General features: G+C 35.0%; 4 protein-coding genes across 4 annotated transcripts; 1 reads left to right on the top strand and 3 right to left on the bottom strand.

Moving 5' to 3' along the window:
• Positions 1-2,054: 2,054 nt before the first annotated feature.
• LOC107550387 (trace amine-associated receptor 13c-like) lies at positions 2,055-3,080 on the bottom strand. The gene has a single exon (XM_016231646.1). It carries the CDS (start codon positions 3,078-3,080, stop codon positions 2,055-2,057), a length of 1,026 nt encoding a protein of 341 aa, XP_016087132.1.
• A 4,060-nt stretch (positions 3,081-7,140) lies between these two features.
• LOC107550388 (trace amine-associated receptor 13c-like) lies at positions 7,141-8,166 on the bottom strand. The gene has a single exon (XM_016231647.1). It carries the CDS (start codon positions 8,164-8,166, stop codon positions 7,141-7,143), a length of 1,026 nt encoding a protein of 341 aa, XP_016087133.1.
• A 3,718-nt stretch (positions 8,167-11,884) lies between these two features.
• Positions 11,885-12,910, bottom strand: taar13e (trace amine associated receptor 13e). The gene has a single exon (XM_016231648.1). It carries the CDS (start codon positions 12,908-12,910, stop codon positions 11,885-11,887), a length of 1,026 nt encoding a protein of 341 aa, XP_016087134.1.
• Positions 12,911-16,850: 3,940 nt separating this feature from the next.
• Positions 16,851-17,894, top strand: taar10 (trace amine-associated receptor 10). Its single transcript, XM_016231637.1, has 2 exons — positions 16,851-17,175; positions 17,248-17,894. Exons 1-2 carry the CDS (start codon positions 16,851-16,853, stop codon positions 17,892-17,894), a joined length of 972 nt encoding a protein of 323 aa, XP_016087123.1.
• Positions 17,895-19,455: the final 1,561 nt, after the last annotated feature.

The raw sequence follows: 19,455 nt of genomic DNA on the forward strand, positions 1-19,455 counted from the left end.
GTTTGGCCTTCCAAAAATGGACACGACTAGAAATCAGTGGTTAAGTTGTATTTACAACACTGTTCCAGAACACTTCAACTCAAATATTCAGATGTGTGCAGCACATTTTATGAGGACTGTTTCCTGATCCTGGTAGAGTAGACTATAATGCCGTACTGTAAGTACGCTTTTTATATTTTTTATATTTAAAGAGTTTTTATATTTTATATTTAAAGCGAGATTTTTGGGCAGTGTATAGTAGCACTTGTTGTTTGTCATTTCTCCGATCACAAATGCAGACATGGTTTTATGTTTACGTGGCGCGATGCAACACAACGCGTAAAAAGACAGTATAAGTCATTATAATCCATAATTATGTCCCCACTGGATGCAACGAATGCCTCGTTTATAATGGGTTTTCATGTTTTTGAATCATCGCTCCGGCCTGACAGGGCATCATCACAGTATGGTAAGGGGCGTAACATTTCCGTCACACGCTTGAGGTATTCGGCCAATCATAACACACTCGATAGCTGGCAAATCACAGCACACCTTGCTTTTCAGACCGATGAACTTTGTAAAAATCGACGCATTTCAGAAAGGTGGGGCATAGAGGAGAAACAATAATGTACAGTTTGTGGAAAATAATGTGTTTTTTTAACCTTAAAAATAAACACATAAACACATTTCATTACACCAAATACACAAAATAATGTTCTTTTTAGCAACATCATATGACCCCTTTAAAATAAAATACTTAGTCTTTACTGTATACATTAAATAGGCTACAAAAACTATTCTGTAAAGAGCAGTAAGTGATCCCCCCCCTTCTTTTTGTTGTTGTTGTTGTTGTTTGATTAACATGAAGGACACAGACAGAAGCAGGTCTATTAGGTTGCTGTCACTTTAAGACAGAGCCAATATACTGACCCACACAGGACAGCCGGGTGCATGTGCCCAAAAGAAAATGATAACTTGTGCATTTTTAAAATGATGACGTGATTTTCTTATTGTGCTGTTTTTATATGGTTACATAATTGCAATTTAATTCTTAAGTATTTTTTCTTAAATGTACAGGAAACACTGAGGAACAGCATTTTTACTTTTTTATTTTATTGCCACAAGAATGTAACAGAATACAATCATATAATTGATGTTCACTGAGGAAAAAAAACCCCACCAGATACATAAAATATGAGCAATCAGTATTATAGAAAACACATGATAAAAGTCTTCAGAATTTTTAGATATTAGAATTGTTTGGCTTCGTGATTTCATTCTCAAAAACAATACATATACACTGTAGACTTTTGGTTACTAAATTTGCTTCTGTACATTTGTATTGTTCACGTTCATGTAGCAAATGCTGCCAGTACACCATTTTTTATGACATTTTCCTATATAGTAAACCATATAGTGAATAAGCGATAATGTCACAAGAAAAAGAGAGAGGTCATGTCAAATACTCACCACTTTGGATGATTTTGGTACTTGTGTCATTATCTGCAGCCATAAAATCTAGTCTACAAAGCTACATGATATATGACATTATGTAAAGCTTTTTAATTGAATTAAGCTTATATGTTTTTACCTTAATGTGCGCATATATAAATTCACTTGTACATGACAAATTCATCTAAACTGAACTAAGATGGACTGTTTTTGTCTGTTGTTGTCATCAAAAACTTGACTTGTAACCCTGGCTTTTGATACAGGCCACTAGTTGGACTGACACTGTTTTTCTTCTTTGCCAGTCTATAGATTTTTAGAGCACCCTTTAATCTTACATGGATTAAACACCAAATATGGATCATAACAAAACCACTTGAGTACAGAGTGCAAAATGTATAAAGTGCTTGTTTAAGACTAAATGGGAATTTTCTTCTGTATGTAGTGTTTTACATTTTATATATGGAGAAAATGTGTAACTGTGTTCCAATGTTTTCATACGGTTCATTATTTGTGCACAATACACAAATAATTTCAGTAAGAAAGTATGTGCTAAGTTAAAAACAACAAATGCTGACCAGATCAAATTGTGAGTCAGATCAAAATGACATGAAAAAGAACCAAAGTCAAACTGTGAAAACACTGATGTCAGAAGAGTTTGGTTCAAATATTTTCAATGTTATAATAAGAGAAAGGGTTTTTCTGAACCATGGGTAGAAAAGGCCATATATGATGGGGTTTATGGTTGAGTTAATGTAGCCTAACCAGACAAATGTTTCAAACAGAGCAAAAGGAGTGGAAAAGTTGATGTAAGGGTCAATCAAAGAGTTAATAAAAAATGGCAGCCAGCAAATAATAAAAGCTCCAACGACCACACCAAGAGTTTTTGCTGCTTTGCGTTCAGATCTTCGAGAGCTTTTAAACGTGCTCTCATTTTCATGATGGTTTGCCTCACCGATTGTTCTAATGTGCTTTCTGGCAACTACAAAAATGATTGCATACAGTCCTATCATGACAGAACAAGGCAAGAAAAAAGTTAGTAATGTGTCTAAAACGGACCACAATGCATTGAAAAGCAAAGTGCAACTTCCCATACAGTATATTGATTCAATATATTCCTCCAGTCCTTCCACATTAGCTTTTGAGTACACTAAGCCATAAGAATATAATGCAGCCATGCACCAACTTATCATCACCATGACCCATGCAACAGGTATGGTTATTTTTGTAGGATACAGAAGCGGATAACAAACTGCCTGATGTCGATCAATAGCAATAAAAATTAGATGAAAAATAGACACTGATGTGAGAAATAGGTCAAAACTTGAGTGTAGCAAACAGAAGGCATCTCCATAGTACCAGCAGCCACCCACAGAACGGATCATACTGAAAGGCATGACCACCAGTCCAAGCAGCAGGTCCGCTAGAGCCAGAGACATCACCAGGATGTTAGTGGGAGTCTGGAGCTGTTTGAAGTGTGCGATGGAGATGATGACCACCAAATTTCCTAGAATGGTCACAGTCATCGCCAACACCAATAGGAGATACACCACAGTCTGAGTGGAAACATGATGTGTGCCTTTAAGACAAGAGTTGTTCACTGCAGGAAAACAAAACTGAGTGGGATCGTATTCTTGTGATGATAAATCCATCCTCTCAGTCTCAGAAAACTAGAACCTATAAAATGCTGTTTTATTTAGTCCAGTCAGGCCTTTAAATAGTCTTCATTCTCTTTTCTGAGCCTCCCACATCATCACAGGGCAGCAAATGACAATCAAGCACTCATTAAAAAAAATTAATAAAATAAAATATATATATATATATATATATATATATATATATATATATATATATATATATATAGTATATATGTCTGAAATGACATTATTTAAATATTCTGGTTTGTCCATTATTCAATTGTCTTATAAAAGTGTAGTTTAAATAAAATTGTGGAAAAAACATATAAATGAAAGCTATGACATTTATCTCATGACAAAGACGAACAATTCATTATTTAATAAAAAAAAAATCTCTTGAAATGAACACCCATGATCTAAGTTACTGTCATTGACATGAAGAAGAATTAGGTCTGGCTACTGACACAAATTCACAAGTTGATTAGTTTGTGATTTGATTCAATTCTGATCTCGATTCGATTCAATATTGATTCATTTGGATATACATCAGGTACAGTACAGTTTTTTTTTTTTTTTTTAAATCTCTAACTAATGCTGTAATCTATTCAGTAAACCCTGTCAGTTGGTACGTTACTATAATATTAAATATTTAAATATTATATGATAAATTTAACAACTGATTTGTTTAGAAACATTTAAATGTCACATAAAGCAGTTGGTAACAACAACAATAACAATAATAATAATAACTTGTTAATATATAGGCTAATTATGTTTCTACTCCGATTAGTTAAAAAAAAAATTATAAACATTTCAACAGTGACTTTTTTAAGAGCTTGTTTTCATGACACATTTATTTAAAGAATTAGATATATTAAATATTTACGAACAGTTTAAAAATATAGAATATGTAATATAGAGCATATTATTAGCAAAACACTCTCTAGAGTTGAGGGACATTAAATAACTTTCCTTAGGTAAAGGTGACGTCTTTCTGCAGTTAAAAGTCTGTGCGATTACACGAGACACGATACATTTCAGTAAGTTGTACTCTATCTTTCAACATATCTTCTAATGTTCATTCATGTTTATCTTGTGCTATTACTAGTAGTAAAGGTGAAGAGATGATCGGTTCACGAGTACTCCGCACTAGCGCTTAGCTTAATTTGAGGCAGCTACTGCGTTCTGTGGCACCACATTAAAGAGTGCCAAAACGGTATTTATTATTTAAATTTCGTAATAAACAATCTGAAAGCTAAGACTTTGTTTCATATCAGAAGTTACAAAGCACACAAAGCATACAGCAATTTATTGACGGGCGGCACGCTACAAATAGCTAATGTTTAGTGCAGTTTTGTTCACACATCAACTGAAACCAGCAAACTATGATTGGTTCTCGGGATTTAAGAATCGATATTGGCCCATGAAAAATCAATTAAAATGGAGGAATCTATATTTCAACCCAGCCCTATTATAAGAATTCTAAGGGATTCCTTTCTCCAGAAAGGCTTTTATAGACATTGGGTTAAATCACACTGAATGTATAAAAAAAAACTACTGAATAAATGTGCCTTAACTTTTATATTTGATTAAAAATCTGCAGTATTTTATATATTTTTTAATGTTTGTACCATCAGATCAGAATTCAGGTTGTTTTTTCATCATTTGGGAGGCAATATGTATTTAATTTCCTACATAAGGCATAGTGTGCCAGAATTACTTTATTTTTGCTCATATTTTCCTCATATACTGAATGAAGGGGCAGTTTTTGGACCTAGTACGTCCTATATCTATGAATGTTTAGAAATAGAGTCCTACTTTCTTTGCCACTTATGTTATCTCATGCACCAAAAGACTTTAGCACCACAATGATACAGCACAATAGACGTGACACAGCACATTTATGTTTGTGCTTGGCACATTCAGTTATACTAAACTAAGATGGACTGCTTTTGTTTTGGATTTTCCAAAAAGTTGAGGTTTTTATGTTTTATGTAGGCCTATTTTGCCAGGATACAAATTCAGATTGTAGATCATCTTTTAATTTTGCACAGATAAAACACATGCAATTTACACTATTCTTTCGTTTATGCAATTTGCACATTATGATTATAGTATATATGACTGAAATGACATTATTTAAATATTCTGGTTTGTCCATTATTCAATTGTCTTATAAAAGTGTAGTTTAAATAAAATTGTGGAAAAAACATATAAATGAAAGCTATGACATTTATCTCATGACAAAGACGAACAATTCATTATTTAATAAAAAAAAAATCTCTTGAAATGAACACCCATGATCTAAGTTACTGTCATTGACATGAAGAAGAATTAGGTCTGGCTACTGACACAAATTCACAAGTTGATTAGTTTGTGATTTGATTCAATTCTGATCTCGATTCGATTCAATATTGATTCATTTGGATATACATCAGGTACAGTACAGTTTTTTTTTAAAGGAAAAAATCTCTAACTAATGCTGTAATCTATTCAGTAAACCCTGTCAGTTGGTACGTTACTATAATATTAAATATTATAGTAATGTATGATAAATTTAACAACTGATTTGTTTAGAAACATTTAAATGTCACATAAAGCAGTTGGTAACAACAACAATAACAATAATAATAATAACTTGTTAATATATAGGCTAATTATGTTTCTACTCCGATTAGTTAAAAAAAAAATTATAAACATTTCAACAGTGACTTTTTTAAGAGCTTGTTTTCATGACACATTTATTTAAAGAATTAGATATATTAAATATTTACGAACAGTTTAAAAATATAGAATATGTAATATAGAGCATATTATTAGCAAAACACTCTCTAGAGTTGAGGGACATTAAATAACTTTCCTTAGGTAAAGGTGACGTCTTTCTGCAGTTAAAAGTCTGTGCGATTACACGAGACACGATACATTTCAGTAAGTTGTACTCTATCTTTCAACATATCTTCTAATGTTCATTCATGTTTATCTTGTGCTATTACTAGTAGTAAAGGTGAAGAGATGATCGGTTCACGAGTACTCCGCACTAGCGCTTAGCTTAATTTGAGGCAGCTACTGCGTTCTGTGGCACCACATTAAAGAGTGCCAAAACGGTATTTATTATTTAAATTTCGTAATAAACAATCTGAAAGCTAAGACTTTGTTTCATATCAGAAGTTACAAAGCACACAAAGCATACAGCAATTTATTGACGGGCGGCACGCTACAAATAGCTAATGTTTAGTGCAGTTTTGTTCACACATCAACTGAAACCAGCAAACTATGATTGGTTCTCGGGATTTAAGAATCGATATTGGCCCATGAAAAATCAATTAAAATGGAGGAATCTATATTTCAACCCAGCCCTATTATAAGAATTCTAAGGGATTCCTTTCTCCAGAAAGGCTTTTATAGACATTGGGTTAAATCACACTGAATGTATAAAAAAAAACTACTGAATAAATGTGCCTTAACTTTTATATTTGATTAAAAATCTGCAGTATTTTATATATTTTTTTAATGTTTGTACCATCAGATCAGAATTCAGGTTGTTTTTTCATCATTTGGGAGGCAATATGTATTTAATTTCCTACATAAGGCATAGTGTGCCAGAATTACTTTATTTTTGCTCATATTTTCCTCATATACTGAATGAAGGGGCAGTTTTTGGACCTAGTACGTCCTATATCTATGAATGTTTAGAAATAGAGTCCTACTTTCTTTGCCACTTATGTTATCTCATGCACCAAAAGACTTTAGCACCACAATGATACAGCACAATAGACGTGACACAGCACATTTATGTTTGTGCTTGGCACATTCAGTTATACTAAACTAAGATGGACTGCTTTTGTTTTGGATTTTCCAAAAAGTTGAGGTTTTTATGTTTTATGTAGGCCTATTTTGCCAGGATACAAATTCAGATTGTAGATCATCTTTTAATTTTGCACAGATAAAACACATGCAATTTACACTATTCTTTCGTTTATGCAATTTGCACATTATGATGTAAATGATTTCAGTAAGTATAAAAATTTCAATTGTTGTCCAATGTGCTGCACAGTGACGTGAGACTGAAATTAAATCAAACAGTGAAAACATTAATATCAGATGAGTTTGGTTCAAATATTCTCTTTGTTATAATGAGAGAAAGGGTTTTCCTAAACCATGGGTAGAAAAAGCCATATATGATGGGGTTTATGGTTGAGTTAATGTAGCCCAACCAGACAAACACTTCAAAGAGTGCAAGTGGGGTGGAAAAGTTGATGTAGGGATCCATCACAGAGTTAATAAAAAATGGCAACCAGCAAATGATAAAAGCACCCACAACCACACCGAGAGTTTTTGCTGCTTTGCGCTCAGATCGCCGAGAGCTTTTAAACACATTCTCAATTTCATGCTGGTTTGCCTCACTGATTATTCTTACATGTTTTTTTGCAACTACAAAAATTCTAACATACAGTCCTATCATGACAGAACAAGGAAAGAAAAAAGTTATTAACGTGTCTAAAACAGACCACAATTTACTGAAAAGCAGACTGCAATGTCCTATACAGTATATTGATTCAATATATTCCTCCAGTCCTTCCACATTAGCCTCTGAGTACAGCAGACTATATGAATAGATGGCAATCAGAGCCCAACTTATCATCACCATGACCCATGCAACAGGTATGGTTATTCTTGCAGGATACTGAAGCGGATAACAAACAGCCTGATGTCGATCGATAGCAATACAAACAAGATGCAAAATAGACACTGATGTGAGAAACAAGTCAAAAGTGGAGTGTAGCAAACAGAAGGCATCTCCATAGTACCAGCAGCCACCCACAGAACGGATCATACTGAAAGGCATGACCACCAGTCCAAGCAGCAGGTCCGCTAGAGCCAGAGACATCACCAGGATGTTAGTGGGAGTCTGGAGCTGTTTGAAGTGTGCGATGGAGATGATGACCACCAAATTTCCTAGAATGGTCACAGTCATCGCCAACACCAATAGGAGATACACCACAGTCTGAGTGGAAACATGATGTGTGCCTTTAAGACAAGAGTTGTTCACTGCAGGAAAACAAAACTGAGTGGGATCATATTCTTGTGATGATAAATCCATCCTGCCTTCGTCTTCGTCTCAGAAAATACAAATAGTCGATTCTGATTCAGTTGAACTAGTTAGGCCCTAAAATACACTTCATGATTTTTTGACCCTCCCACATCATCATAGAGCAGCAAATGATCAACAAGCATAAAATATATACACTCTCAAAAAAAGGAACAAAAGTTTCACTGGGGCAGTACCCTTTTAAATGGAATTAATTATGTGACCCTGTCTGTAAAATCCAGGCTAAAGTCTCAAAATCGAATTATTAGATAACAAGCATCACAGTTTGATTTCAACCATTAATTTCAGTATGATTTCAGTCCTTGACATGGCCTTACTCAGTCAATATTAAAGATATAAAGGTTATATTTTCACAGAATGTTCTACATCTTTATGAAGATGATTTTATGTAGAAAACTGTAAATCACAAAAAATAACTTTAGCTGGGTTTTCACAGGCAGGGTCACATATGTCACTTTATGTATTAATATGCGCACTTTAAGTATTAGTATGTACCTTTAAGAGTGTCAACTTCTGCTCCTGGAGGGCCACTGTCCTGCAGAGTTTAGTTCTTACTCTAATTATACACACATAAACCAGCTAATAAATGTTCTCAGGATTATTAGAAACTTCCAGGCAGGTGTTTTGGAGCTGGTTGGAGTTACACTCTGCGGGACAATGACCTTCCAGGATCAGAATTTGACACGTGCTTTAAGGTACTACCATTTAGGGATGAATAAGATACAGATATGTACCTTTGGGCTTTTGTACTTTAGGGTACCGCCCAGCGACAGCTTGTACACATTCTGAGGGTGTACCATCTGAAATTACATTTAAGTTTTTTGGTTTGTCCATAAATTAATGCTATGCAGTTTTAGCTGAAAAAAATCCATTCTTTTTTACTTGAAGAATTGTGATCTATTTAATGGTCTTCCCAAAAGACAAATAAATCCTATGAATCAAAATGCAGCACCATGGATCATTTTCTGGTTAACCGCACAGAAAGACAAAGAAGCAAACAAGCTTTATATGTTACTGTACATTAGAGGTAGCCAATGTCAGTCCTGGAGAGCCACATTCCTGCAGAGTTTTGCTCCAACCTTGATAAAAACTCACCTGCTTGTAATTTTCTAGTAACCCTTAGACCTTGATTAGCTGGTCGAGGTGTGTTTGATTAGGGTTGGAGCAAAAAATCTGTAGGACTGTGGCTCTCCAGGACCGACACTGCCCACCCCTGTGTTACATACTGTAAATATTATTAAACGATTTAACCCTCAGTCTTATTTTTGCCCTGAACATTAAAGATGTCTTGGGCCCAATTCATAAACCTCCCCTTTAAAAAACAAAACAAAAAAAAAACAATGTACACAGTATATTTAATTTTCTCCACTTTATCAAGGTAACACTGTATAAACTACAATATACATCTTCAGCCTTATAATCTAATTTAAAAATCTCCGGAACGGAACACCCACGAGCAAAGATGGCAGCAAGTAGATCATGTATATGAGGTAAATAAAAACACAAAGGAACGAGTTTCTCCTACAAGGCTTTTAAAGGCTTTTTTTGGCTGGAAGGAAATACTTAATGTACAGTAGCCTACTGAAGAAATATGCCCTAAGCTTCAGCATACCACTTTTGTAAACTCAAAACTGAATAAAATATACATTTTAAAAATGTCTGAATCATAAAATCAGAGTTCAGATAGTTTTTTCATCATTCAGCATGCAATGTGTATTTAACATAATAAGTGTGCAGAGATCTGATTTTAGATCACCTTTTAATTTTGCACAGAATAAACATCTGATTTTACACTTTTGTTTATGTGATTTGCAAAGGAAATGTGCTGCACAAATGGAATCAAACAGTAAAAACATTGATATCAGAAGAATTTGGTTCAAATATTCTCCTTGTTATAATAAGATAAAGGGTTTTTCTGAACCATGGGTAGAACAGGCCATAAATTATGGGGTTTATGGTTGAGTTAATGTAGCCTAACCAGACAAAAACTTCAAAGAGAGCAATTGGAGTGGAAAAGTTGATGTAAGGGTCAATCAAAGAGTTAATAAAAAATGGCAGCCAGCAAATAATAAAAGCACCCACAACCACACCTAGAGTTTTTGCTGCTTTGATTATTAGATAACAAGCATCACAGTTTGATTTCAACCATTAATTTCACTATGATTTCAATCCTTGACATGGCCTTACTCAGTCAATATTAAAGATATAAAGGTTATATTTTCACAGAATGTTCTACATCTTTATGAAGATGATTTTATGTAGAAAACTGTAAATCACAAAAAATAACTTTAGCTGGGTTTTCACAGGCAGGGTCACATATGTCACTTTATGTATTAATATGCGCACTTTAAGTATTAGTATGTACCTTTAAGAGTGTCAACTTCTGCTCCTGGAGGGCCACTGTCCTGCAGAGTTTAGTTCTTACTCTAATTATACACACATAAACCAGCTAATAAATGTTCTCAGGATTATTAGAAACTTCCAGGCAGGTGTTTTGGAGCTGGTTGGAGTTACACTCTGCGGGACAATGACCTTCCAGGATCAGAATTTGACACGTGCTTTAAGGTACTACCATTTAGGGATGAATAAGATACAGATATGTACCTTTGGGCTTTTGTACTTTAGGGTACCGCCCAGCGACAGCTTGTACACATTCTGAGGGTGTACCATCTGAAATTACATTTAAGTTTTTTGGTTTGTCCATAAATTAATGCTATGCAGTTTTAGCTGAAAAAAATCCATTCTTTTTTACTTGAAGAATTGTGATCTATTTAATGGTCTTCCCAAAAGACAAATAAATCCTATGAATCAAAATGCAGCACCATGGATCATTTTCTGGTTAACCGCACAGAAAGACAAAGAAGCAAACAAGCTTTATATGTTACTGTACATTAGAGGTAGCCAATGTCAGTCCTGGAGAGCCACATTCCTGCAGAGTTTTGCTCCAACCTTGATAAAAACTCACCTGCTTGTAATTTTCTAGTAACCCTTAGACCTTGATTAGCTGGTCGAGGTGTGTTTGATTAGGGTTGGAGCAAAAAATCTGTAGGACTGTGGCTCTCCAGGACCGACACTGCCCACCCCTGTGTTACATACTGTAAATATTATTAAACGATTTAACCCTCAGTCTTATTTTTGCCCTGAACATTAAAGATGTCTTGGGCCCAATTCATAAACCTCCCCTTTAAAAAACAAAACAAAAAAAAAACAATGTACACAGTATATTTAATTTTCTCCACTTTATCAAGGTAACACTGTATAAACTACAATATACATCTTCAGCCTTATAATCTAATTTAAAAATCTCCGGAACGGAACACCCACGAGCAAAGATGGCAGCAAGTAGATCATGTATATGAGGTAAATAAAAACACAAAGGAACGAGTTTCTCCTACAAGGCTTTTAAAGGCTTTTTTTGGCTGGAAGGAAATACTTAATGTACAGTAGCCTACTGAAGAAATATGCCCTAAGCTTCAGCATACCACTTTTGTAAACTCAAAACTGAATAAAATATACATTTTAAAAATGTCTGAATCATAAAATCAGAGTTCAGATAGTTTTTTCATCATTCAGCATGCAATGTGTATTTAACATAATAAGTGTGCAGAGATCTGATTTTAGATCACCTTTTAATTTTGCACAGAATAAACATCTGATTTTACACTTTTGTTTATGTGATTTGCAAAGGAAATGTGCTGCACAAATGGAATCAAACAGTAAAAACATTGATATCAGAAGAATTTGGTTCAAATATTCTCCTTGTTATAATAAGATAAAGGGTTTTTCTGAACCATGGGTAGAACAGGCCATAAATTATGGGGTTTATGGTTGAGTTAATGTAGCCTAACCAGACAAAAACTTCAAAGAGAGCAATTGGAGTGGAAAAGTTGATGTAAGGGTCAATCAAAGAGTTAATAAAAAATGGCAGCCAGCAAATAATAAAAGCACCCACAACCACACCTAGAGTTTTTGCTGCTTTGCGCTCAGATCGTCGAGAGCTTTTAAACATATTTTCGTTTTCATGCTGGTTTGTCTCACAGAGTTTTCTAGCGTGCTGTTTTGCGATCACAAAAATTCTTGCGTACAGTCCAACCATGACAGAACAAGGCAAGAGAAAAGCTATTAATGTGTCTATGGCTCCCCACAATGCATTGAAAAGCAAAGTGCAACTTCCCATACAGTATATTGATTCAATATATTCCTCCAGTCCTTCCACATTAGCATTTGAGTACACTAAGCCATAAGAATATAATGCAGCCATGCTCCAACTTATCATCACCATGACCCATGCGACAGGTATGGTTATTCTTGCAGGATACTGAAGTGGATAACAAACTGCCTGATGTCGATCAATAGCAATAAAAATGAGATGAAAAATAGACACTGATGTGAGAAACAAGTCAAAAGTGGAGTGTAGCAAACAGAAGGCATCTCCATAGTACCAGCAGCCACCCACAGAACGGATCATACTGAAAGGCATGACCACCAGTCCAAGCAGCAGGTCCGCTAGAGCCAGAGACATCACCAGGATGTTAGTGGGAGTCTGGAGCTGTTTGAAGTGTGCGATGGAGATGATGACCACCAAATTTCCTAGAATGGTCACAGTCATCGCCAACACCAATAGGAGATACACCACAGTCTGAGTGGAAACATGATGTGTGCCTTTAAGACAAGAGTTGTTCACTGCAGGATAACAAAACTGAGTGGGATCGTATTCTTTTGATGATAAATCCATCCTGCCAGTCTCAGTCTTAGAAAACAAAAACCTATAAAATTCTGGCCTAGATGGACTACCAGTATGTTAACAAGTCCCTTAAATACACTTCATCATCTTCTCTGACCCTCCTACATGATGTGGCAGCAAATAATAGCCAAGCACTTAAAATATGCATTACTTCAGTTTTCTGCTTTAGCCATGGCTCAATGATTCTTCAACCTAGCACATAAACTACTGTCAAAAAGTTTGGGGTTTGTGAGACTTTTTTAGTGTTTTTGAAAGTCTTTTACGCTCACCAAGGCTGCATTTATTTGATCAAAAATACAGTAGAAACAGTAAAATTGTAAAATATTATTACAATTTAAAATATCAGTTTTCTACTTGAATATATTTTAATGTATTTAATATATATTTAATATAATTAATATTTATTCCTGTTAAGCAAAGCTGAATTTCCAGCATCATTACTCCAGTCTTTAGTCACGTGATCCTATAGAAATGAATCTAATATGCTGATTTGCTGCTGAAGAAAGATTTATTATTATTAATGTTGAAACACTTGTGCTGCTTAATTTTTTTCAGAGGAAACCGTGATACAATTTACTTTTACATCTTTACTGTCACTTTTGATTTAATGCATATTTGCTATATAAAAAATATTAATTAAAAAAGTCTTACTGACCATAAACTTTTGAATTGTGTCTCTCAAAGCTATTCACTCATGCATTTGATGTGACATTTTATTTACTTGATTATGGGGTGTCTATTCATTACCCATATTCGGTAAGATTGCTGTTGCTGAAGCACTTACTGTAGATCTCAAAAATGCAAATGCAAAAATTTATTAATACAATTTACAATCCCACAATGCATTGCGATAAAGATAAAAAGATAAAAAAATAGATAAAAAATAGAAATCCATTACAGTTCATTCAACACTGAAAAGTATTAATAAACATAAATGCATTGGAACATATTAACTTCATATGCTAGGCATATTGCCCTGCCCATTATGTCCAAATCTATCCACAAATCTCTCTTTATCCACTTAAAAAAACAAAACAAAAACAAAAACACAACAATTACACAAAATAAACACTTTAAAGGCTTATATTTTTATTTCCCAATGATTTTTTTCATTCATATTTTCATTTATCTTTTTTCATTTACTTTTTTATGCCCCACTCCTTATTATTCTGTATTATTTAATTAGCACAATCAGAATGATGCAACTCCAGACGCTCTGAGGTCAATGTTTTCACTCCTGTAGGGATCAATCAGAATCAGGTGTGATTCTTTTAGAGTTTAATGAGGACAGGTGTGAATGTGCCGATAAACAGCAAGACATATTGCAAACATGTTTATCACATTTAATAAGTCCCTCAGCTTGCAAACATTTTTAGATGAAGAATACATATTTTTAACCACCAGTTATTTCCACAACAGGATTTCTCTAGAGTCAGAAATTACACAGGTATGATATCACAGTTTCACTGGGGGAATCAAAAAGACATTTGATTAGGATTTTAAGCATATTATAATGAAATACGCTAAGGCATGTATTTCAACAATGAGCTATGAATTAAATCTATAATCTAGCTTTAATATTTCATGCATCAAGAATCATTGTCTTCATCAACACCATAAAAGCATGAAAAAATAAGGATCCCATCATGCCATTGGGCACTATTGACCATGTTAACCTCTCCACTATATCTCAAACTTTCAGTACAAAATGTCTGACTTCTTCTTGTTTTACAAAGGCCAATTTCATATCCTGAATACACAGAAATATAACATTTTCACACTTTTACAGCTCGATTGGAAATGACACAGAAAAAAAAATTATGTTCTGCAATGTAAAAACTTTTTTTGAAGTTGCAAACAAAGATTAATAGAGTGTGTTTTACAAGAAAGGTCCACCCAATTGGCCCAACGACGGAATCCAATGGCGTGGGCGAAGGTATAATGCATGTAGGTATTTTACTTACGCACTTAGTTTATCATGTGTTTTAAAGAATAAACTCAGCTACTACATGTGCACATAGACTAGCTGAGTTTATTCTTTAAAACACATGACTGCTTTACTGTAAGTGTGAAATACTTAGGTAAAAGGTTGTAGATGCTATGCATTCTAGACCATGTGTCTTGTGTAAAATTAGAATAACTGTAACATTAGAATTATTCAGCAATTTCAAGTTGTGTGACTATGTTGAATTTGTTTGTCTCCAACGTGGAACACTCGACTATTTCCCATATAGCTGCACTAATCCATGTAGAGGAACATAGAATTGCCATGTGGCTACAATGTGATTCACAATTGCATTATCTTATCTGAATGGGCTTCTAATTGTTTAATTATGTAATTGGCATGATACATTTATACCTGACAAATAAAATGTTATATCTGATTTATTATGAACTCTCCTGAAATCATTATGATTAGTAGATCACGTGGAGGCTGATGTTACCTCAAATCTACGGCCAGGATAGGTCAAACAGAGGTTCATGTATGAATGGAGCAGTAGGCACGTCATCTGAGACCTTCTGATTTCTGTCTATCACTGATTCTAGGAAGTTGTACGGCACGTCATCTGAGACCTTCTGATTTCTGTCTATCACTGATTCTAGGAAGTTGTACGGGAAATTACTAAATAAACTACACTTTTTGTCAAGAGCAAGCAGTAGGCTGCCAGACAAAACAGGTATTAATCAACCTACATCCTCTGACGAAAATCAGTCTGGCATGTGGGTCCCTGATGAATGAATAATTGAAAGTATGGGACATCCAGAATAATCAGATATCTAAATTGATACATAATCGATATCTGTGATCAGTTCTTAATTAGAAATACAGTCTAAATTTAATGATCACTTGAAATTGGAGTCAGGTTAAACATGGAGCTAGACTAAAATTTAAACTAAATCCTGATAAACTTAGTGCGCAAGTAAAAGACCTACATGTATTATACCTTCGCCCACGCCATTGGATTCCGTCGTTGGGCCAATTGGGTGGACATTAAATTGATTTTTATACTTCCAAAATTCATGATTAATTCAATGTGTTACTTAAAATTTCGCCGTAATTATTTGTGAAATTTACTAGGAATTTCTGAGGGAAAATTGTTTCAAAATGAATCATACACCATTTTTTTTTTCAAACAACATGTCTCATATTTCATCTGAAGCTCTTCACTGATCCTGTTGAGCATTATTGGGGCAAAACTCTTGGTGATGATGGAAATGACATCACAACTGGACAGCCATAATATGTTTAAAAAAATGAAACATTTTCACAAAATAAATACTAAAATAATTTATATTTATTTTCTTTCTTTAAATGTCCATAATAAAAAAAAATGCAGTTATGCACATTTTAGGAAGGGTTTTCTTATTTCAAAATGTAAAGCCTGGTACTGGAACAAAGGCAAAACAATAAAAAAATGCACATAAAATACATTTAAATTAAGCAAATATAAATAATGAATGCATGCTGAATTAAATTCTAGCAGCTGAACTCGGCTAGTTTTAATATATATCAAATATCCAGGAACATAAAAGCACCAAGATTAAGAAAAATAATAAGTTTAACAGACTGCATTCATTGATTTATGTAACTCAGGATCAAATTAGAGGGAAATCTCATAGGAAAAGCTTTCTGTTGATAGAGGATTGATGTAGTGACAGTAGTGATGCAACGCAGGAGGGGTAAGGATATAAATAAGTGCTTTCTGCATGTTCGCTATTGCGTAGACAGGTAAGGTCTGTCAATAATGTCTAATGGTATAATTCATGTTCAAGCCGCAGGGCTGATAATGTTTTTATGTGTTTATGGCTATGAAATCTAACTATTAGTGGTAAAAGGTCACATTGCTCTAATGATAATAAGAAAAACAGTGCATTATTTGCTTATACATAAATGTCTGTGTATTTTGCAACAAACCATGTCCAGCTGATGATGGACCTAAACAACTCATCCTGGACTAGGACTGACCGTGGGCCTGTTCTCTGTTTTGGGTCGTCCAACAACTCCTGTGAGAGATTCATCTACCCGTCAGAGATTCAAATATTGCTTTATTTGTTCTTCAGTGCCATAGCGCTTACCACAGTATGTGGAAACCTGCTGGTCATCATCGCCATCATTCATTTCAAGCAGCTGCACACACCAACAAACTACCTCATCCTGTCTCTGGCCGTGGCCGACCTGCTCATCGGAGGTTTTGTAATGCCTCCCAGCATGCTGCGCTCTGTTGAGACTTGCTGGTACTTGGGAGACATGTTCTGTAAAATACACAGCAGTGTCGATATTATGTTATGCATCACATCTCTTTTGCACATATCTTTCATCTCAATCGATCGCTATTATGCCGTATGTCACCCGCTTCAGTACCAGAATAAAATCACACCTCCCATTTCTCTCATTATGATTTCCCTAAGCTGGGGTCTGGCTGCCTTTGTTGGATTTTCTATGGTGTTTCTACAACTCAACATTTTGGGTGGTGAGGAGTTTTATTTCGATAATGTAGCCTGTAAAGGAGCTTGTATCATCTTTCAAACCGCAGCAGCCAGCACCATTTCCTCGTTTCTTGCTTTCGGCCTTCCCACAATAATTGCTGTCAGTATTTATCTAAAAATTCTGCTTGTTGCACGAAGACAATCAAAATCTATACAGCATTCAGCACACTTGGGCAAGAAAAACTGTGTATCTATAAACAAAACCGAGGGGAAGGCCACAAAAACGCTGGCTATCATCATGGGGGTTTTTATTGTCAGCGTCTCACCCTTTTTCTTCTGTAATCTAGTAGATCCGTTTGTTGAATACACAATACCACCGACCATATTTGATGTATTTTTGTGGATTGGATATTTGAATTCTCTGTGTAACCCTTTTGTGTATGCATTCTTTTATAGATGGTTTAGAAAAGCTCTGAGAATCATTCTTTTGGCTAAAATATTTCAGGTTAACTCTTCACAAACTAACTTGATGGAAAGACGTGATTAGGAATGACTATCTTTTGTAAATAATATATATATATATATATATATATATATATATATATATAGCAAAATCAGTGCAAGGGGCGCAGAATTTCTAGCGACACCACTGTTGACAGTGATAGTAACAGTGTTACTAACATTAGCTATGTTATTAATTTAACTACTAAGCTTATCATTCTCAGCATCTTTGCTATTATTAAAATCACGTAGCTTGTTAGTAGGGACCTTATTATTGAATAAGTAAAGCGGTAGTGTGGTTGAAATGGTGCAGCATTTTTTCCCCCTTGAAAACAAAGCCTACAGTATTTTCTATCAGATGTTTCATAACAACAGTGTTTGATTTGGGATTGAATGATTCTTTGAATTGGTTATTTTATGAATCATGGTATGAAAAATCAAAGTTGCCAGTTTATCAGTTTGTGTTGGAATCGATAGTGGATTCAGCGCAAATGAAAAAGTGAATGGTTTGTTTTGAACCAGTGCTTCAGAGTGCGTATCAAACTGCTGAAGTCACATGATTTCAGTAAATCATCCGTTACATCATATCTGTTTTGAAATGTCTTGAAATTTCAATGATTTTCAATGATGATCTCTGCAAACCCATGAATCATGCACCATTAAACAGGTGTCTATATAGTTTTTACCTGATCTCGGCAGTCGTGGCCTAATGGTTAGAGAGTCGGACTTGTAACCCGAAGGTTGTGGGTTTGAGTCTCAGGTCCGGCAGGAATTGTCGGTGGGGGGAGTGAATGTACAGCGCTCTCTTCCACCCTCAATACTATGACTAAGGTAAGACCCTTGAGCAAGGCACCGAACCCCCGGGTGCTGCAGCAGTATGGCTGCCAACTGCTCTGGGTGCGTGTTCACGGTGTGTGTATGCTAGGGGGATGTGCCGATATGAGTATCAGTACCGAATGGTTCACGGGGCAAATTCAAAATGGAAGTGATCATCCCTATCCTTGGAGTGGGGACTTTGGAGTGAGAAGGGAACGTGTGTGCCATTATGTATTCATTTGGAATGCACTGATTCGCTGATGGACACCGGCCATTTTATATTTTAAAAAGTTTTATATATTAGTTTTATATATTATATAGCATATTTTAAAAACTTTTTAAAATATAAAATGTATGTTTATTTGCAACAGTTATGCTAACAACAATAAAAAGACATTTATGACAGTAAAACAGCAACATCTGCTGACGGACACCGTGCTGCGCTTTTCAACCAGTATGAATCATGGTATGAAAAATCAAAGTTGCCAGTTTATCAGTTTGTGTTGGAATCGATAGTGGATTCAGCGCAAATGAAAAAGTGAATGGTTTGTTTTGAACCAGTGCTTCGGAGTGCGTATCAAACTGCTGAAGTCACATGATTTCAGTAAATCATCCGTTACATCATATCTGTTAAACAGGTGTCTATATAGTTTTTACCTGATCTCGGCAGTCGTGGCCTAATGGTTAGAGAGTCGGACTTGTAACCCGTAGGTTGTGGGTTTGAGTCTCAGGTCCGGCAGGAATTGTCGGTGGGGGAATGAATGTACAGCGCTCTCTTCCACCCTCAGTAC

This window comes from Sinocyclocheilus grahami, unplaced genomic scaffold (genome assembly GCF_001515645.1).
Source record: "Sinocyclocheilus grahami isolate Dianchi unplaced genomic scaffold, SAMN03320097.WGS_v1.1 scaffold397.1, whole genome shotgun sequence".
NCBI lineage: Eukaryota > Metazoa > Chordata > Actinopteri > Cypriniformes > Cyprinidae > Sinocyclocheilus > Sinocyclocheilus grahami.

Coding starts and splice junctions, on each gene's coding strand:
- LOC107550387 (XM_016231646.1), bottom strand. CDS start 3,080: ATGGATTTATCATCACAAGAATACGATCCCACTCAGTTTTGTTTTCCT.
- LOC107550388 (XM_016231647.1), bottom strand. CDS start 8,166: ATGGATTTATCATCACAAGAATATGATCCCACTCAGTTTTGTTTTCCT.
- taar13e (XM_016231648.1), bottom strand. CDS start 12,910: ATGGATTTATCATCAAAAGAATACGATCCCACTCAGTTTTGTTATCCT.
- taar10 (XM_016231637.1), top strand. CDS start 16,851: ATGGACCTAAACAACTCATCCTGGACTAGGACTGACCGTGGGCCTGTT. Junction 17,176..17,247: donor GTACTTGGGAGACATGTTCT/GTAAAATACACA, acceptor TCATCTCAATCG/ATCGCTATTATGCCGTATGT.